At 31.6% G+C, this 23,277-nt stretch overlaps 1 protein-coding gene across 1 annotated transcript in view; it reads right to left on the minus strand.

Moving 5' to 3' along the window:
• LOC124539410 (titin homolog) overlaps positions 1 to 18,913 on the minus strand; it is a 35,893-nt gene extending 16,980 nt beyond the window's left edge. Inside the window, exons 1-3 of the mRNA XM_047116802.1 lie at positions 18,802 to 18,913; positions 16,686 to 16,897; positions 12,375 to 12,588 (exon numbers count right to left, since the gene is read on the minus strand). Of these exons, the coding sequence (XP_046972758.1) occupies positions 12,375 to 12,588; positions 16,686 to 16,897; positions 18,802 to 18,877 (502 nt within the window). The 5' untranslated portion in view covers positions 18,878 to 18,913. The remainder of the gene's footprint in view (positions 1 to 12,374; positions 12,589 to 16,685; positions 16,898 to 18,801) is intronic.
• Between the last annotated feature and the right edge of the window lie 4,364 nt (positions 18,914 to 23,277).

Consider the following 23,277-nt stretch of genomic DNA (forward strand, 5'->3'; position numbering starts at 1 on the left):
TAAGCAAATGTACAGTATTGTTCACCTGGCTGTTGTATCGCTATATAAATAAAGGTACACTCGAATATACACGATTTACCACTCTCATAAACATTTTGTTTTAAATTTTAATCGGATTTATGCATTACAAAGCGCCTTATTCAAAAAACAATGTTATTCTTTTTTATAATAAAAGTTGATACAATTTTACTTACAATTATTTGAACACAAAACGAACAAACGACCCAATTCATAATTTTGTTTGATGAAACAAATGTTTTGTTTTCATTTAAGTTGTTTTAAAGCTGCAATTTAATGAAAGTGTTTTAGATTCACTATTTTAAAAAAAAATATGGCGATAGCAAAATAGAGTCGCTTTGTCTGTACATTTGTATGCTTAAATCTTTAAAACTAGGCAACGGATTTTGATGCGGTTTTTTTTAATAGATAGAGTGATTCGAGAGGAAGGTTTTTGTATATAATACATGGACAATATAGTAATGAAACAATAATAATTTTAGATGTTTGTAATGTTATGACGTGAACAAATAAATAAATTCTGTAGTATATTTAGTATCAGTGTTGCACCCGTGCGAAGCCGGGCGGGTTTCTAGTATAAAATATAGATGAAATTTATTCCAATATTTATTAGAATGGAATTTCATTAAAATAGCTAGACGACAATAAATTTAACGACCCTCGTTACATCGAATAATCCGAAAATATTTGACCAACAAAAATGGTAATTATTTTACTTGTTAAAATGTCAATATGATTATGATTTTATTATATTTTAACGACCCACTTGTGCCGATCCCGACGATAAAATAAATGATTTAGCTTAGATTATAATCATGCCGTTATTATGAATAAATCTTTTCTAAGGTCGACGTAACGTTTTTGGATCGTCTTGGATCCTGGAATTTAATTTAAATTCGATGTTATTATTAGTTATGTAAACCTTTGTGATATAGAATTCATTGGTACACTATAAATAAATTATAAGAAAAAAAAAATACATTCAATTAAATGACTAACCGTATAAAACATTTGCTTTAACATTAAATCTCTAATCAGATTACCTGATACAGGTTTTAGTCTCAATACAACTGAATGCTTGGTGTAAAAGTTTGGCCCAAGATGTCCCGTGTTTTCGTCTTTCCTTTATAAAAATGGTATTTTATGTTGATTGTCACATCTCTTACAATTTCAGTAACTATGCCTATTAAACAAGATGAGTGTACTGTGTTAAATTAAATATAGTGATTAAATTTGGTCAAAAATTAGAACGCTCTCATTCACTCTCATAATCCAATGGGATGAAAAATCTGACAGAAATAGTTAGAATTCAAATATTAGGTGCATGATCTATGATGATGTATATGTTCCAAACCTTCTTCTCAAAGGTAGAGGAGGCCTTAACCCAGCAGCGGGAAATTTACAGCCTCAGGGATCAAAGATTTTACAGACAGCACGAATGCTTCTGCCAATCATATGAACGTAGCACGTAATCAAGCTAATATTATTAATGATAATTTCACGCCTAAATAAAAGCGATAACTATGTAATTTTACATAGAGATGACAATTTAGTGCTCAGTTAAGGACAAAGATATGTAAATTACGGGTTCTAAAGGACACAAATCACGTGGATAAAATTTAAATATTCTTTATTAAAGTAAACTGATGTAGCACTTCAATCATTACGATCCTGGTTTAATTAAATGTAGAAAAATAAATTAATCTATTTATATATAGACCAAGACGAAACCATTGTTACCAAATGAACAAAAATTCATTTACTAACAATTGTCGATTGAAATAAAAATATATATATATATATATATTTGAAAATGGAATGTCAAACAGATTGATTCTTATCTGTCTTTTGCCTCAACTTTTGATGAATGCATGCAACAGTAATCACGTTTTAAGCAATTATAAAAAAAATGAATTATATTTTTAATATATTTATTAATCTTTCATAAGTTTTTAATTTGTATACATTTTTTAATTCGATCTATAACGTCGATTATCTGGGACGTGCGATTTCATTACACTCGTTCTCATTAGGTAACCTATTTAACATTCAGCTTCCCAGTAATATAAAAATAGAACTATTTCATTCCATTTTTAAATTCATAACTCGTAATATAATCATATTTGCTCAAAATTAAAAGCAAATACAAGTCCACAACTAATTTGGGTGAGTAATTACAAACACCGATAAAATTTAAATTTTGATAACTAACCCAATTTACATATAAAATGTACTTGAACGTAATACATTTAAAATCTGTGTTAAGGGTCATAGAACCTGTATGAAATACTTAATTGCATATAGTGAGTTGTTAATGTTACATTTTATTAACCCAAATCAAATCGAAGATTTTTTTTTTATAGAATTTACCTGATGACAAGCCTTTGGGCACAATCTGAGAAGATGGTACTAGGAGATTACTTGGTGGTAGGGCTTTGTGCAGGCCCGTTGGGTAGGTACCACCCACTCATCAGTTATTCTACCGCCAAAAAGTAGTATTCAGTATTGTTGTGTTCCGGTTTGAAGGGTGAGTGAGCCAGTGTAACTACAGGCACTAGGGACATAACATCTTAGTTCCCAAGGTTGGTGGCACATTGACAATGTAAGTAATAGTTAATATTTCTTACAGCGTCATTTTCTATGGGTGATGGTGACCACTTAACATCAGGTGGCCCATATGCTCGTCCGCCAACCTATTCCATAAAAAAAAAGTCTGGCAACACTCATCAGATTGCTCAGACTCTACTGTCAAACTTAGTATTGTACAAGGAACGGAACCTTTGAGTTCTGGGTTGGTTGGTTGGCCTCTTGTTATAAGAAGTTGTAAGTATCACAGTGTCTTTTGATGGTGATGATTATATTGGTACGTCTACCTAAATGATACACGTCACACAGCAATAATAAATCTTGCTTTATCTTGGCTTATCCATAAAAGTATAACAGATCAAGTTATTATTGCGTTTATAATATCAGTATGGATTTATATTTTGTTTTAATCTCAGTTCTTACCGAGAACACAGACGTGTAATTGGAGTCTGAGATCGGATTATGCTCGGTATAAGAGTGACCATAATTTTAAACTGTAATCCCTGAGTCGGGTATTCGTGCAAAGTTAAATCTCATTATCTTTTTCAAACTTCAAGCATTGGTTTTTGAACTGTTTGCTTAAACTTTTTTCAAATTGCACCTAAAGTTACATCATCCTGTATAACTTATGTGAATTATAGATGGCTTAACTTTGTAAAATTTGCATGAATTTAAAAAAAATATAAACAGAAGGCCGAGCTTGAAATAAACAGGAACATTACCATTTACAGTATTGGGTCTAGGTGTTTGTGGTACCGTCGTTACCTACTTATAATTTTCCATAACACAAGTCCTTTAGCTACTTACATTGGGATCAGAGTAATGTATGTGACGTTGTCCAATATATTTTTTTTATTTAATTAAAAATTTAACAATATTTAATATGGTATGGTAATATTCATTCCTACTTTTATTTATAAATATTTCAAACCAAAAAGTATCCATTACATTTGTATCATTTTATGATTGTAATATATAATTATAATTTTGTGAATGTAAGTCAATAGCTAGAAACTTTACAACCATTAATGATTATTTATAAATATTATATTCAAAATAATTTATAGGCTTAAAATACGTAGAGGTATTTTAAGTTTGAAGAACCAAATAAGGATAAATAAAAAAAAATAATGTCATATGATTTTCATAATTTTTCTTTCATTATCATATCTCGTATTTTCCAGAGGCAAATGGCATACGCGTCTCCCAATGCGTATATTATGCGTCTGAGAATCTCTTGAGCTTTCCACCAGAGGACCAATAACAGTGCAATAAAAAATATCCTATTACATACTTAGTTGACTTTACGATCGAACCATTCAGCATCTGAAGATAATAACTATTACATACCATTTTGATTCGAGTATACAACTTCAAGGGGTACTGTTTTTACGACTGCTGGATATTACAAAGTTTTTGAAAGGATCATTAGTAAATTTATTGCTCAACTCCATTTCGTTTACGTATATACGTATATTATATAACTTTATCACGAATGTTTTTAGTTTATACTAGCTGTGTACGCAACATTGTACGCGTTTGAACTTAACCAAAAAAAAATATTATTGTAGCCCCAATTACTCCTTATTATATCACTGATCTGCCAGTTAAAGTCCCGTCAAAAACAATCCAGCCGTTCCAGAGAATAGCCGGATCAAACACACAGACAGACAGACAAAAATTGTAAAAAAAAAATCTGCCACATGTGTACCAGCCCGCTTTGGAGCAGCGTGGTGGAATATGCTCCAATCCTTCTCCTTAAAGGGAGAAGAGGCTTTAATGTACTGGATGTTGAGCTGTATAATGGTTGATGATATTTTTGTGATTAATACCATTTGATTATGAAAGTTATAATAAACTGACAAGCTGTGCATGCGACAGCAAATTGTAAAAAAATGTTATTTTGGTATATGTACCGTGTATAAATCTGCATTGAGTAAAAAAGAGCTGTTTTAATATTACAAACTGACACCCCAATTTCATTATAGGTATATTTAGATTTTAATTTATCTTCGAAATATTTATAAAATCTACAATATGCTTTATGTACCAGAAGTATTTGTGTTGGTCCATCTTTATGGAAAGGATCTACTTAGTCAATAATCTACCCATAAAAATCAATATTGCGCGTTACAGCTTAATGTAATTTTAAGCATAATGGAACAGATTAAGTTCAATTATGTTAAGAAGCTTAAAGCTCGCATCAAATATTCATTGACTTACTGATTATTATTAGTCTTGGGGTAAGCTTATGACAGACCTTAAGGTCTTATACATTAGTAGTAGTAGGTACTCGAATATACAAATTTCGTATATTCCACTACATCAAACAGCACGCAAAGTTCCAGTAAGTAAGTCGTACGTTGTTCAAATGTAAAGTCGAATTCAAATATTAAATGCTACTTTTATTTTTATTTATCGTATAAACACTTACATAATTATAGTTAAATCATAAAATTATAATCAGTATATTTACACTTGCCGTTACACCTGTTAGTATTCAGTCATCGAAATATAAATTATGTATTTTCGATAAAATACGGAATCGAATGTATGAAAATATTCGATTTCCCGCAGTTATTTTGGCATGATATTGTACCGCAAAACGTACCGTTGCCGCCTGGAATGCTGGCATCGTGACTGCTCGTATGAATAAAAAACTGGGAACGCTCGGAATGCATATATTATGAAAGCTCAGAGTCGTGAGATGATTGCGAAACATTATTTACTGAACGTAAATATATTATATCTCATTAAATGATAAATTCCTGTTCATTTTATTCCCAAATTGTAGTTCCCTATAACCCTATCAACATTTTACTGCTGAACTTGTATTTGTAGTGGTTAGGAAATTCAATAAAATCTATTAAGAAAAATATAAATAAAATTCCGTGGTTTGAGCGTGGAAAAGCAAAAGGCTGACATAGAAACAGACAGGCAGAGCTACTTTTACATTTATCAGAATCATATCCTGATGTTCGCTTCTGTGATTGACTTTTCGATATGCTATTCAAAATAAAAATAGTATTAGCTATCTTTATCTTTATAATGCATATGTACATATATATAATGAACTCACGGTAATGCAAACGCACACACACATACCCATTTCTTAATGCTGAAAAATACAATTGATCTAAATAACTTATTTAACTTGTAAGATTATACTATTCCTTTTATGGGACAATTTCACGTTCATATTAAAATGCGCACACCTACACCTTTTACTCTTTGACTATCACATACGTCCTTCACATGGTCGGTTAACCTTCAAGGTACGACCCAAATCAGCTCATACAAAGCCACCCTACTAAATGTCATTATGCATATCACATTACTGGATATATTAAGATAATTCGCGACCAAACGAAAAAGTCTTTTGTCACTTTTAGCAAACAAAATCTTTCGAATTATGATATTTTCGTAACATTTTCTATTTAAGATATTTTTGTTATTTATTCGCTGGCATTCGACGCAGGATTAGCTTTCTGTTATCTAGACGAGAATTGTGCTTGGAATTTTATCTCCCTCATTGTTTGATCTAAGAACAAAGACTACCTTAGAAATGGTCTTACAATAGCTGGTGTAGAATACAACATTTCACGAATATAATTAAATTTTTCTTGTATAAAAGAACAATAAAGAAATTACAAAATTTCCCTTCCATATTCAAAAGCATTAATCGTTAAAGCATGATTATAATTTGATAAGATGGACATTTTTATTTTCTATGTTTTCATTTTGCTAATTTGTTTTTTTTTTTTGTTTCTGTGTTTAATCCTAATCATTTTTATTTTTGTTTGTGGTGTACAGTAAAATATATTCAATTCATTTAATCTTTAAATTTCATTAAAACCTTTTTTTCGGTAATCCCTTTTAAAAACTTTTTAAAATATAATTTATATGGAATAAAGCAATGCTTATTCGCTTTAAAAAAATAGCAGTGATATAAAGTAATACTACTTTATATTAATGCTAATTTTTTTTATTACCCTTTACGAATTACCCTCGTTTTCGCAATTATGATTTTTTTTTCATTTACAATTTTTATCATTTAATAATATAATACCAAGAGAACCTTCGGCTTGTTTTTGCAAAATATAAATATGTTTTAATATTTTTTTTTACGCTATAGTGCAAATGTCGATACAGCCGCCCATTACGTAAATGCGGAATGTTGTTTGTCAGCACGCCTTTCCTCCGCAACAGCGCATAGTAAACGCGGTCACAGGAGATTTTTTTGGAGCAGTTCGATGTTAGGCAGAACTTGTCAGTTTTGACACCAATAGGCTGATCTTGCAAATTACTTCTGTCCACTCTTTGTGTAGTGAGTAATATTTCCACATACACTTTATGTATCCTAAGAGTTGGCTGTTCTTCATGTTTTACATGACTACTGTGATCGAAATCAAACGAAAATGAAAACGACATCAATCAATCAAATTGTTGTTTTTTGTAATAGTGGACTGGCAAGTGAGGGATTTGATAGTAAATGATCCACCGCCCATAGACAATGGGTCTGTAAAAAATGTTATCTATTCCTCACATTACGAATGCGCCTTAAACTTTGGGAATCCCTTGTCCTCGTTGGCTAACAGATCTTACAAAACGGGATACGAAATTAAAAGTATTGATATTTGGCGGTAAAATACCTAATGAACCTATTAATTTTAATTATTTTTTTTTTATAAATCAAATCTCTTTTATGTTTATAGGTATATTACTTATTATACATAAAATTATATAATGTGCCAATTTACAGCAACAAGTCTAAATGCTAATATTTTCAATTTAATTTAAATAAATACTGTAAAGCGCCATCTATTTTTATTACCAATAAACTATTTCCATTCATGTTTACGATAATGATAGTTTAAAATTAGATTGCATATGTGTATTTATATTTCCAAATTAAATTAAACACAACACAACTTATCAACCGACTTCCAAACGGAGGAGGTTATCAATTCGTCTGTATTTTTTTTTTTTTTTTTTTTTTTATGTTTGTTACCTCATAACTTTTTACTGGGTGGACCGATTTTGATAATTTTTTTTTTGTTTGAAAGGTAGTGCTTCCCGTGGGGTCCCATTTTTTTTTTATTTTTTTCCGATGATGGTATCCGTATGAAAACGACGTAAGTCTTAAATTTGCATTATGTATATGCGCGACAAATAGGTGAATAACTCAAAATCACGTTAACCAATTTTGATGATTCTTTTTTTATTCTAAAGGATATACTTTAAGGGTAGTTTGGTGAAAGTTTGTTAAGGTTCTGAGCACAGGATCCATGACAAATTAAGGGAACGGGAGGAAACGGAACAATTCTGAGGAGCACGTTAGCAATACTCGGTCGAATCTTTTATTTATGGGTTACTTGGATATTTGAATCACCTTCCGGAACGTGGTTATGTTCATGTAATTGTCATAATCAAATATTATAATCAACTAGCGACTCGCCCCGACTTCTCACGGGTGCAATACTGATACTAAATATACTAAAGAATTTGTTTATTTACGACATCACATTGCAAACTTCTAAAATTGTCAGTGTTTCTTTACTATATTGTTCATTTATTATATACATAAACCTTCCCCTTGAATTACACTATCTATTAAAAAAAACCGCATCAAAATCCGTTGCGTAGTTTTAAAGATATAGGGACAGAGAATGCGACTTTGTTTTATACTATGTATTGACGGAACTCCTAAACGGCTTACAGTTAGGGTGCGATTTGGGGCAGAATTTCTTTCTGTCTTTAATCAAATTTTGTGTATATGATGTACGACATAGCATACGAATAGCTCTTTTGCAAAGTTTTTTTACTGAGGTCGATTACAGCTCTTTCGAGAGTGGTACCTTGTAGTTTATGTCGCATGACATATTTAAGCCGCATTTTCGAAAGTCTATTTTTGCTTTATTCGAAAGTTTCTTTTGAAATTGTCCCTGAAGTAGTTTCTGATTCATATAATCGGCACGCTTAATCTATCCAAATTAAGAAAAAAATGTTAGTCTACATCAGCTTCACTTAAAATAAAAAAAAAAAAAAAATTTTAACAAAAAGAAAAACCGACTTCAAACAAAACAGTATTTTAAAACAAATTAAAATGCACTCAAAAGTAATAAAAATAATTGCATATTTAACACATTTTTGAGAGTCCTCCTAGGTAAAATGAAATGAAAAATATTAGACTACTTAAAAGTCGATTTACAATTATATAATGTAGTTATAATTATTGCTATATTTGGAGTCGGTGTCAGCCAACCCTATACTATACCTACCAAAAAACAATACGAGAATACTTTAAGAAATATGTTTCTTACAAATTACCTTTTATACGATAATATACTGGGTCAATCAAGAGGCTCGTATCGCTTCTTTCTGTTGATTGTTGAAGCGGGTACCCGTGGCTGACACCGGCTCCAAATATAACAATAACTATAATTACATTATATAATCGTAAATCGACTTTTAAGTAGTCTAATATTTTTCATTTCATTTTACCTAGGAGGACTCTCAAAAATGTGTTAAATATGCAAGTATTTTTATTACTTTTGAGTGCATTTTAATTTGTTTTAAAATACTGTTTTGTTTGAAGTCGGTTTTTCTTTTTGTTAAAATTTTATTTATTTTTATTTTCAAAACAAATTATTTTATAAAATCCGCCTGCGAATGAAATGGTAAGAAAACTTCGTGAAGCTCGTTTTAGTTCTCAATGCAGTCGAGTCGATGGACACATAGTGCATTTTATTCGAGAGACATCAGCTAAAACTTGGAGAACCAGCTAGGTAGAGCTTCCTTCATGCCATTTCTGTATTACTCTCCGATTTTAAACTAGTAGACCAAGTGTCCTTCGAATTTGGTATTTCTCTGTCTAGGATGCTATTTGAATTTATACGGCCATGAATTTATAAAGTTCAACTATTCCGAAGGAATACATTAATACCAATTCAAAGGCGACATGAAATACATTTTATACAAAAGAATATACATCTTAACTATCAAAAGGTCGTATGTACACGACAAAGAATGTACGTATCCTACTTTTATATATTTCAACCAATTTAGAGATATAACAAGTTAAATAAGACTTTAAGAGGTTTTGAAGCAACACCTCGTTTATAAATGTTGTTTGCGAAAATCATCCTTTCAGCTGCTTTAACCGCGAACGCTGACAAAACTATAAATGAAAACTTTGTATGGAAGATTTGTATAACTCTGAAATATTCTTGGAAAAGTTTACAATGAAAAATATCTATCTATTGTTACATAGAAAGCACTTTAATGCTTAAAAATTATAAAGAAAATTGAGTAACTTTACTTGGAAAATGTCGCACTGCTGAACTTAGGACTCCATTCGTTTCAGGATATGATTTTGGCCCTCATTTTTGCTACTTTTTTGTTATTAATTTTCTGTAGTTAATAAAAAATGTGGCAAAAGTGTTTTATACATATGCAAGTTTCCTCCTGATAATGAGTTATGAACACAAATTACAAGATTTTACACCAAAATATCTGTTAAGATGTACGCTTGTAAGTTCTGTTTAAAATTCGTGAAATTATAATTAAATTTTACAAATTAACCTCATTTATTTCACAGATATTAAATGTTAAGTATTTAATAATAATAATGCTAAAGAAAATCTCAGCCGTTTACTTAAATATATGCCTTATATAAGGTAAGGGCTTACAATCTATTGTATTATATCAACAATAGCTCGATGGCTCTAGACCGCAGAGTGACGTGACGTGGCTGGCTATTGATCCTGACCTATTGGAGTATTAGCGTTTCCACTCCTAATAAGTCGTTTGCACTTATGTAAGTAGAAAATAGAAATAACTTGTTTACCAGCTTTGCCATTAACAGTTATATGTATCATGTCATTTCAAAATTATCAAGGTTAAATTTCTACTATTTACAGGTAGTCTCATCTTGCTTTGTATGTATATATTATATGAAAATAAGTGCTCTGTATAATTAGAACAATTATGGAAGCGGCATGTAACTTTTGCTTATACTATGCAGCTATTGACTCGCGATCGAGAAATGTGCTCCTACCGTCATACAGTTCACCTAGTACGGAGGGTATGTCCATCGAACTTGAGTTGCTTAGATAAATAAATAAATAAATATGAGGATCAAGATAGCCATGTGAATTTAGGAATACAGTTAAATTTTTTGTCAAATTTCATGTCTTTTTCATTTCTGAAATAAAACATGAAAACAATCAGCTGATTGGGGATTCAAATAGATCACATGCGTATCACAGACATAACACCAGAACGATTTGTTGTAAAGGAGAAGACTGGGAAATCTTCTCCTCAAAATACGTGAGATCGTAGCCCAGAGATGGAGTGCTATTTTATGCTCAACAATTATTGTACATTAATATGTACTGGATGCATTCCTATACCATTTGTATGGTTTGAATTGAAGCTTCTGACAATGGTAAAAGTCACTCACAAATCGTTTAACAATTTGTGATACAAACAAAAGGACAAAATATATACCCGTATGGACACAAAGAGTATGAAGAGAATACATAATTATATACTACAACAGCCTGTAAATTCCACTACTGGGCTAAAGGCCTCCTCTCTCTTTGAGGAGAAGGTTTTGGAACATATTCCACCACGCTGTTCCAATGCGGGTTGGTGGAATACACATGTGGCAGAACTTCTATGAAATTTGTCACATGCAGGTTTCCTCACGATGTTTTCCTTCACCGCCGAGCACGAGATGAATTATAAAGACAAATTAAGCACATGAATCAGCGGTGCTTGCCTGGGTTTGAACCCGCAATCATCGATTAAGATGCACGCGTTCTAACCACTGGGCCATCTCGACTCTAGAGACTCGACATAATTATATAATGTATCTTAATATCTAAATCATAATCTATTTGTTTTCCTACTAGACAAATATTTTGTCAAACATAATACATTATGTCACAACCCTTACGTTAAAGGGTTAATTACCTCATGTCTGTTAATTACACAGGATTATTAACTCTTTACGCTAGAACAACATAATCTATATTTACTGCTTTGCTAAACCGACATATGTCTTAATATTGATGCGAAGTTATTTAGAGAAGTATGAATTCATCAAAATGTGATCTTCTTAAATTCGTTTCGACATTTATATTTCTTTTATTTGTATCATCATTGTGTTTGGATAACTCAGTCTATATTTATCTGGCTTTATGATTCATGAGCTATAATTAAATTATAAAACTCATTCTACGAACTCGCAATTAAAAATGGAATGTTATTTTAATATTAACAGTTATTTGCTGGTAAGCTATTTCATAATCTTTTGCGATCACAATACGTGCACACAAATAAACCTTTAAGTAGATAGTTACACGTGCTTATTTAATAAGCGAAATTATTTTAATATCGATAACTTCCATATGGGTAAAATTCCTTCAAGAAAATGATTAATTGCAACAAAAAGTCTTATATTACTAGCATTATTATTAATGACTTATTTTTTACCTGTAGGTAAACCTAATATTCTTAAATAACCCTTCACATGGTTTGATTAAGTCGTTATCTGCCCGTTGTCATATGATTTTTAAACGCATCCGTATGTATTTAACAAGATCCCATTAATCGGCTTTTACGAAACCCACGAGTGAGGACGCGAAAGCACTTTTTTCTCGGTCGGAATAATCCCAATGTTCGATATGAATCTATAGAAAGCTACAAACTCGCTTAGATCAGCAATATTTCTTTGACAAATTATATAAAATTAATTTCCTTACCAACGACAGCGAGATGAACTCTTCTCACGAGGGGAGGATGCGTCGACATTTGACATTCATAATATCCTTCATCCCTTTCACTTACGTACTGAATGAGTAAGCGCCAGTCATTAGGATGTTCAAACGCCAAGGAATATCTCGAGTCTGCTGAGTATGTATGACGTCCAAACGATAGTAGATGCAGGTCATCTCCTCGCCTTCTTACCCAGGATATCTATGGAAAAATGAAATAAAAATACGTTAGAATATATGACATTTACATTGATATTAATCTTGTTTACATAATTCAACCGTGTGTTCCATTGCTTGTCATTCTCACTCGGAATGTTTCTAAGATAAGCTAAAGGATTTCGACTTTCTGCATCTGACGAAATCCCGCTTTAAAGTATTCGTGTATTTAAAAAAAAAAAAAATACGATAACTATTCAAAAATAAAACTTAAAAAATGAACCTCAAAATCGGTTATCCAAATTCAAAACAGAGTGTTACAGTAATTTAAACCTTCCTAGGTATAAGTTGTAGCTCATATCTCTCAATCTTATAGTTAAAAAATTAAGGGGGTGACAATCTTTAACGTAAAAACATTGTTTTTATAGTAACTCATGAAAATATCTTTATGAAATTTGAATTGTAACTGACTTTTGTGAGTAAGTGTCAAGTCAAATTATAGGTATTATATTATATTAGATGATAAAAATCAAACTAGTTTATATCGGTTATTTAATTATTATTACTATTATATTATATAGTAAATAAAATTCGAAAGCTACAAATTTCATTTTCTATTAATTTATATATTCATAATTTAAAGAATGCCATTCTCCAGTCAATTTCACATATAAAATAAGCAGTTATTTTTAATAAATAACAAACAATTTTTTTATACTATGATAAAGATTATATATTTTCCATCGCTATCTTCATAAACATTATAGGAGTTTATTACACCCTTTTATATCTGATACTTTGTCAAAGTAAATAATTTTGAGAAGCAACGATAAGTATATGGCATCGGAATATGACATTATATGTAACAGTTTAGTTTAAATTTGGAATAAGTTGTTTTGAATACATTTACAACTGAATTCCCACGAAGAGAATGGGGGCACCCACGCGGGCTTACACAAAAACTTCCCAGCCATTTACGTCAGATTGCACCTTAACCTTTTCCGATATACCCTTCTTTTAATATAACATTACGGCATATTTTTTTATATATAATATATAATTTTTGGGTTTATATGGGATATTTAAAGATAAAGTGAATTTCAATGAATTATTTTAACAAAAAATTCATAACTTAATATAAAACAAAGTCGCTTTCCACTGAGGTCCGTACGTATGCTTAGATCATTAAACTAAGCAACGAATTTTGATGCCGTATAATAGATAGAGTGATTCGCGAGGAAGGTTTCTGTAGTAAATATAAGATTAATTTTAGAAGTTTCTGATATGATGTCGTAAATAAATAAATTCTGTAGTATATCTAGTATCAGCATTGCACCTGTTCGAAGCCGGGGAGGTCGCTAGTAACATATAATCTACACTAATATTATACGACGCTAATGCGAAATTAACTCTATCTGTTGATCTGTCCATTGCTTTATCGGCAGCTTGATCTCCGACTAAGGATACGGGTTTAAAAGCGAACGAAACTAAACTACATATAAGGGTATAGAACTCTTTTATAATAACCATTAATGATTTATTTTTTTAAATATTAGGCAACGTCACATACATTACTCTGCTAAAGCACTTGAGTTATGGAACATCAGAAGTAACGACGGTACCACAAACATCCAGACGCAAGACAACATAGAAAACTAATCAACTTTTTCTACATCGACTAGGCCGGGAATCGAACTTGTGACCTCGGAGTGTACCCATGAAAACCGGTGTACTTGACCACGGAGGTCGTTTATATATCACTGGTATTACTTTGATACAAATAAATGCCTGTTTTTGTTTGTATTCCATGCGTCCTCAGCCACGTTCGCTGTTTGCGTTCGGACTTTGTACAGTTGTTATTGATACTTGTGGAATAGTTTAGTACCATCAACGTACAATAGCTAGCGTGTGATCCGTACGGTTTATGAAAAAAAAATATGAATGTTTCAACACATGCCGCTTTAGGTAGTCGAAAAAAATATGGTTAAATTCAATACGGTTTTTTTTTATAATTCGAACTCCTTTGTAGGCGTTGTAGACACTCATTTTTTATTGAGTTTTTTTTTTTAATTCGGCTACAATTTTTTTTTAAATAGCCGCTTATTTTTATTTACCATTGGTGCATGTGAAAACTTAAGATATGTTGGCAGGACATCAACAAATTAACAACTTCAAAAGAATTACAATGAAAGCATAACATCGGCTTTGCTGAAAGTAAAATTATATTCCTTATTTGTATGACATTACATATATGGAATGGAATAAGCGAACGATGATAGCAAGACATTATAGAACATGCCTATCTTAGATTCAGCTATAAATTTAATTTAGTAACTTAAAATTCAAGCAATATAATGTACCTAATTTCACCACAATTATTATTTTAACACTGAATAGGTAGATAGTCGAATAGCCCACATGATGGAAAGTTACCATAATCACCCAAAAACATTGGCACATTAAGAAATATATAACTAATCCTCAAACCACCAATGCAAAACCAACATTGCAAAAATTACATTGGTTCTTTCACCTTTCCAAGCAAAACAAAAATATACTGAGTAGAATACGCAGTAGGATATAGAATTGACGGATACTACTCAAATGCACTACCACCAAGGAATTACAAACAATTCAAAATTAAACTAGCTACTAATAAATCAAGACCACGCTGTGGCAAGTATTTCTATTACAAGCATTTCCCCGTCGTATTGCAATACCGCGCTCCGTGAAAAATAAACCAGCTCCTGTCAACGCTGAATGCAATGAGCCGGCAGTTTTATATTAAATACTCTTGCACTATTACTTCAAGATCAAAGTTATGTGATTTAATTCAATATAAAACATTAAGTGTGTCGAAACTGTTATAAAACTGCTTGTATTTATATTACTAAGGTAATTTCCTTGAATTACTCCTGATTAGAGCTTTGTATATTTCGTAATAATTATATGGTTTGTTTGAACCAGCTCACATGGTAATACACACTCACAGATATATACTTTTATTCCATAGTTGGCAACGTTGTTTGTTGTTCACCTGGAAAACGGCTCATAATCCGTTTATTTTTTTCCTTTTTTAAACTTTATTGACTACAGAAGATTCACAGTACTAGTACTAGTAGATTTAATGTATATTTGCATAATATAATTCTATGTCAATCAACTTTTGGGTAACGAAGAAAGGACATCAACAAAAATCAAATTTAAAAATATGTATATTGCATAGTTCTGTAGTTTTCATTTTACCGATAAGGCCTCTCCTCGCCTCTTATGTGTCTTACTTACACGTAAGTATTTTAATTTAATTTGATTTTAAGTTTAAAGCTTGTGCTAGGACTGGAGATGACAATAGTCCGACGGACCAAGATCGAAAATGCAACTTTTTACAGCGCTTAGTGGCCCGTTAACCAATACGTGTATAACATATGAAGTCTTCAAATTTAGCGTATAAAATATATTTGAGGTGACGCTTATTAATTGTATTAGATATAAACAAAGGCCGCTAATCCAGAGCGACTTTTTACAGCAATGCTACTAACGCGTTTATCGCAATTGCAACGCGCTACAGTGATGCTAAAGGGCTATAGCTTCGCCATTGTATGCAAACGCACAACCGTGTTGGACATCGGGGAAGTAATGGAAGGATTGCCGTTACTGAATCGCGTTCGCTATGGAAGCGTGATGGTATCGTGTTTGCATCGCGACAAATGTTGACAACGACTTCGTTGCAACTGTAACAATCACAGGTATTTTTGTGCTCTTACTGATGGATTTGCATCGTGACTGAATGTGAGACTGTGAGCAATGGCACATAACCAGCGACCACATCGCGACTGTATCGATGCGGACGCGCGACATCATTGCTATGAGTGTATCGCTACAAAAAGGTTTCAAGGTGATAGAACTTATTGTACTAGATACAAACCAAGGCCTCTAAGGACCATCACCCACGACGACTTTTTGAAGCGATGCTATTAAAGCGCGTCAGTCGCATTTGCAACGCGCTACAGAAATGATGCTAAAGCGCTACAGCTTCGCAACTGTATCGATGGTAACCCGCGATAGCATTTCTGCTATATCACTGCGAGTCGCTGTGGACGACCGGCTTAAGAGCTACCGACGTGACTATGAAGGTAAACTTACGGTTTTCTCGCCTAAATCATGCACTCGACAATGTAAGTGAACTCGGCTCCCCAACTGTGCAGTTACATTGTTCGTTGAAGCGTCATCTTCAAAGAACGGCAATGGCTCCGATGTGGTCGTCGAAATGTCTTCTTCCTGATCTTCGTACACCTCCGTGAAGACTTCGTTCCAAAACGGCCCCTTTATCACATTCTTGTCACCGGTTTTGAAATCTAAATTAAAATTCAACATTTGTAAATATTAAACACAACTTTAAATACATGCAATTCATTAGTAAAGCAGTTACTTGGTAATAGGGCTTGGTGCAAGCCCTACTCCTCAGATATTCTACCGCCACACAACAGTACTTGGTATCGTTGTATTCCGGTTTGAAGGGTGAGTGAGTCAGTGCAACTACAGGCACAAGGGAAGTAACATCTTAGTACTCAAGGTTGATGGCGCATTGGCGGTGAATGAAATGGTTAAAAATTCTTACAGCGCCATTGTTTATGGGCAGTGGTGACCAATTATCATCAAGTGGCCCATATGCTCGTTCGTTCAAAAAACTACGTCATAATATAATTTATAGATAATAATGTAGTCTACCAGTGAAATATATTTAAAACTGGATCATTAGCTCCGGACAGAACAGATCTTTTTACAATTAAAGCTCTTTATAATTCTTGTAAAAATAAAAGTAGGGACAGATTAATTTCCGTTTGAACTAATATAATAAGCATAATACAGAATTCGAACGAAAAAATATATATTTGTTTATTAGTGTAAAGGAAAATATCATAAATTTTTATAACGCAAACGCTTGAAACTAACTCAGTGGAAAATTTTCTAAACGTCACATTATTTTTCAACTCTGCCATTTGAAGACTCCTGGAAAGCAGAAATAAGCGAGAAACGCTCGTACGAAATTGCGAAAGGCGAGACAAACGAATATTAAACAAAAATAAAACGGACACTTTAAAATTTGTTAAGGGAAGAAAATCGAATGAAAATTTAATGCTACAGAGTTAAGTGAGGATGTTTCATATAAAACGAAACACTATTTTGTTTTCTATTTGAATTGAAATTCTGAAACACTATCGAGGACGATAGATCTTGACTATTATAACAAAATGCTTTAAAATAAACACTTTAATATCTCTTTTATAGTATAGGTTAGCGGACAAGTATATAGGCCACCTGATAGGTAATATATTGGTAAGCTGTCACCATCACCCATAGACAATGACGCTGTAAGAAATACAAACTAATCCTTCAATGTGTCACCAAACTTGGGAACTAAATTGTTATATCCCTGGTGCCTGTAGTTACACTGGCTCACTCACCCTTCAAACCGGAACACAACAATACTGAGCACTGTTGTTTGGAGACAGAATAACTGATGAGTGGGTGGTACCTACTCAATTAGGCTTGCACCAAGCCCTACCACCAAGTGATCATAATTAAGCTATAAAAAAATAAACAATATTCCTTTCAGTAAGTATTTATCTTTATTTTAAAATGATTACTAAAATTTATAAAAAAATGCTACAACACTTTCTGTGCTAAAAAATATCTCGTAATAATTAGTCTCTTTCGTTTTAATGCAAAATTTTCTTCTCCAACTTGCTTGTAAACATGTTGTACAAGTGGATACAATAAAACCTTAAGGGGTCAAGAGCATGAATGACTTTAAATGGAATGAGCTATTTAGGCTCAGTGTACGGACATAAAATTAGACCAATATATGCGTGTATTTAACCCAAATTCAGGATTTATTTTCTTTGTAATTAGAATACTTTAGGTTAATTCACAAAATTAGCTTTCCTTTTTTAAATTTCTAATTAAGTGATACATGTATTTGTTCTTTTTTTAAATTATTAATATGATTATAAATTATGGATAACGTCACTAATGTTCATGTTCTTGTGTGGAAATGGAACATGTTCCAAATTTAAAATAAAATACGTTCGAAGAATCATCTAAACAGAATTAAATTGGATAAGCTAATATGTATCAAAGTTTGCATTAATAAATGATAATTATGAACAATTGTATTGAAAGTAAACTTAGTATATGGATATAAAGAATCATAGAGACATTTTTTCTCTCTTCTCTTCCTTCCACTGATTATAATTACCTGGTATTTGGGGAGCGATCACGCATAATGTCCTGGTAAGCAGTGCACTGAAGACGAGCAGGGCAGCTGACGTCATCTTGTCAATCACTAGCAGACGCCATAGATTTCATCTGGCTAGATGCCTTTGACCCTGTAACAACAGTTATTGTATGTTAAAATTAAAAGGATACCGGTTCTGAAAGTAGATTCTACCGATAAGAACCGGCAAGAAACTAAGTATTTACTCTTTTACAACATTTAAAAATGCAGTCATGTTAGTTAAGTATAATTACATATGCATGTAATGTTTTCTGCCTGGAAGTAATTAAGTATTAATTCCACGCTTTTTTATGATCTGTATAATCTTTCTATTTATTTTTATTCTATTTTTTACAAATGATTTAAATATATTAAATTTAAATCATTTGTAAAAAATTCGGCTTCTATGGAATTTTATTATAGAAACGGATACCTTTCCCCAAGAAGTATTTATTGACTTTGCGAAGTTGGAAACTTGGCGTTATAAGTTAATCCATACTTCATGTGCACATACAATGATTATCACGGATTTTATCAAAGTGATCTATGTTACTATGGATAGTAACATATAATATACTAATATATTCCAACCCGAAGATTGTACCAAGGATTTAACCCTCGAGATTGCAGCCTTATAAGTTAGATACTAAGCCAGTCAGAACTAGACTAGACGCAGTCATGCAAATATTAAAATACAATGAATATCGTGCCAAGCTTCCTCAAGCCCAAGAAAAATTGTTCTCTTTGTAACATTTTATTATATCTTCAAAGATAATATACAATAAAAGAAATGGAAGAACAGAATATAAACATTTGTTTATGAGAACTGCCTAATTCATAAATAAAATTTTAACAAAAAGAAAAACCGACTTCAAACAAAACACTATTTTAAAACAAATGAATATGCACGAAAAAGTAATAAAAATAATTGCGTATTCAACATATTTTTTAGAGTCTTCCTAAGTTAAATGAAATGAAAAATATTAGACTACTTAAAAGTCGATTAACGATTATATCATGTAGTTATAGTTATTGGTATATTTGGAGCCGGTGTCAGCCACGGTGCCCTTGCCCCAACAATCAAAAGAAAGAAGCGATACGAGCCCCTTGATTGATCCAGTAAATTATTGTGTAAAAGGTTATTTGTAAAAAAACATATTTGTCAAAGTATTCTCGTATTGTTTTTTGATAGATATACTGTAGGGTTTTATTGGCTGACACCGACTCCAAATATAACAATAATTATAACTACATGATATAATCGTTAATCGACTTTTAAGTAGTCTAATATTTTTCATTTCATTTAACTTAGGAAGACTCTAAAAAATATGTTGAATACGCAATTATTTTTATTACTTTTTCGTGCATATTCATTTGTTTTAAAATAGTGTTTTGTTTGAAGTCGGTTTTTCTTTTTGTTAAAATTTTATTTATTTTTTGATTTTAAGTGAAGCTGATGTTGACTAACTAATTTTTTTTAATATGGATAGATTAAACGTTCCGTTTATATGAGTCAGAAACTACTTCGAGGACAATTTCAAAGGAAACTTGCGAATAAAGCAAAAATAGACTTTCGAAAATGCGGATTTAATACGTCACGCGGCGTAAACTACAAGGATCCCTCGAAAGAGCTGTAATCGAACTCAGCAAAAAAACTTTGAAAAAGACCAACTATATTTCGTACATCATATGACATCACATCACATACACAAAATTTGATTAAAGATAGTAAGAAATTCTGCCGCATATCGCACCCTAACTGCGAGCCGTATAGGAGTTCCATCACTACATAGTATATAAAACAAAGTCGCTTTCTCTGTCCCTATATCTTTAAATCTACGCAACGGATTTTGATGCGGTTTTTTTTAAAAGATATTGTGATTCAAGGGGAAGGTTTGTGTATATAAAACATGAACAATTTAGTAAAGAAACACTGATAATTTTAGAAGTTTGCGATGTGATAAACAAATTCTGTAGTATATTTAGTATCAGTATTGCACCCGTGCGAAGCCGGGGTGGGTAGCTAGTTGATTATAATATTCGACTATGATAATTACATAAACATAACCACATTACGGAAGGTGACTCAAATATCCAAATAACCTATAAATAAAAGATTCGACCGAGTATCGCTAACGTGCTCCTCAGAATTGTTCCGTTCCCTTCCGTTCCGTTACTTTGTCATGGATCCTGTGCTCAGAACCTTACCAAACTTTCACCAAATTACCCTTGAAGTATATATTTTATAATAAAAAAAGAATTATCAAAATTGGTTAACGTGATTTTCAGTTATTCACCTATTTGTCGCGCATATACATAATGCAAATTCAAGACTTATGTCATTTTCATATGGATACCATCATCGGAAAAAAAAATAAAAAAATGGGACCCCACGGGAAGCACTACCTTTCAAACAAAAAAAAAATTATCAAAATCGGTCCACCCAGTGAAAAGTTATGAGGTAACAAACATAAAAAAAAAAAAAAAAAAAAATACAGACGAATTGATAACCTCCTCCTTTTGGAAGTCGGTTGAAAATGTAGGTTAAAATATAATATTATACATTGTGATTATGGATCGATAACCACATTAAAAATCAGTCAATCATGGTTCTATTTTTAAGAGTTTAAGTTTAGTTTAGTTAAGTTAGTCATCCCTATATGTACAGAAAAAATATAGAGTAATTGATTATGACTTATTTATTTGTTACAATTTATTAAGTAAATAATTTTCGAGGGCGGAAAAAAGGTCCTGGCCGGTTATAGAAGACTAATACATTTGACAGTAAAAAAAATCCTTTAAAAAAGGTTGGTTTTCCATCGGTTTATAATAAAGAGAGCAGTCCTTACAAAACGTTAATACTTATTGTTTAAATATCTGAAAACTGGAGCATCAAATATGAATAAAAAAATTAAATAAATTTGATACTAAAAATAATATATGATTATAATAATAAATTTGAATCTGTCATAGGATTTGACATACCTAAAAACATTTCTAATAAACGTGAACTTTTGCAAGTGACTGACTAGTGTTAACTCATTGTTAATGGGAATAGATCAAGCTTATAATTTTTTTTATTTAATAAATAATAAACTATATCTCTTGTGAAAATTCAAATATAATCGTTAATTATTTTATTCTTCATTTTGGTATATTTCTAATGTCTTGCAATTTTAAAAAGTCAATTTTCCAGACATTTATAAAAAAAAAAATAGAATTATATATGTAATATTCCAAGTGACCCAGCTCTTAATGCAGCTTACTTATGAGAAGTGTTTCTTCATAGTTGACAATAAAACTTACAAAAATAATCCCTAATTAATTGATAAATACATTTTACGGCATTCGCTGTCATAAAAGATCGCCTTATATTTTTTATTCCCGTCTGTGAAACGACATTTCTGTGCAGTCATAAAATAATATGATTTACGTTACTCTCATCCCCTGCTTTTATATACCACCAATAAATAAAATTAATTTATTTGTTTGTGATTTCATAGTAACTGCATATGTTAGCCAATGTATACTGGCAACTTACTAAAACAAAACAAATCATATTTGTCCAGGATAATCTTCAAAATGGGTTGAAAAAGGAAAATGTCTCACTGCTAGGTTAAGGCCTCCTCTCCCTCTAGGAGCAGGTTCGAAGTTTATTCCACCACAACAATGCGTTTTAGTAAATACATATGAGGAAGCATTGCATTGAAATTGGAAACGTGCAGGTTTCCTCACGATATTTTCCCTTAACATAAATTATTATAAACAAAAATGAAGCACATCAAAATTCATTTGTACTTGCCTGGATTTGACCCTAGCAATCATTAATTTAAATACAAGCGTTCAAACCTTAACGATCTCTATTCCAAATTTAAAATGGATTAAAATTACAAGTTGTAGGTGTAATTATTATAAGGGCATAATGATTTTCTTTCAACTATAAATGTATGTTCTGTATTTTTTCGATATTTCCTGGAAAAAAGGGATCAAATATTTTTTTTTACTATATATTCTTATACTTAGGTTAGCTATGTATACATTAGTATGACACAACAAATGAATGAATAAGAAATAGTAAAAAAATGTCATACTTTTTCCACGTTCAAATGTATATGATCATTATAAATATTTGAATCGTATATTTTTTTAGTATGTGACAACCCTAGTTGCATTTTACTTTCATGCACAATATGCGAGGCGATCATCCGAAGGATTTATGCGTGGAGGGTGATGTAATGAGTTTTCCGTCTCTTTCCTTCCTATATAAATGGAAAGGGAACATGTGATGTCAAGTGTCCTTTTTACTTAGTGAAAAGGAAAACTAGACGACTTTTGTTTGTTTTTCTTTTTAAAAATGTTATTGTAGGAATTGTACTTTTAACTAATGAAATATTATTTTATTTTAGTGCTTGCGTCTTTACAGTAGATCATTCGTTATATTGAATAAGAAACTTAGAA

Source organism: Vanessa cardui, chromosome 22 (assembly GCF_905220365.1).
Source record: "Vanessa cardui chromosome 22, ilVanCard2.1, whole genome shotgun sequence".
In the NCBI taxonomy this organism is placed as follows: domain Eukaryota; kingdom Metazoa; phylum Arthropoda; class Insecta; order Lepidoptera; family Nymphalidae; genus Vanessa; species Vanessa cardui.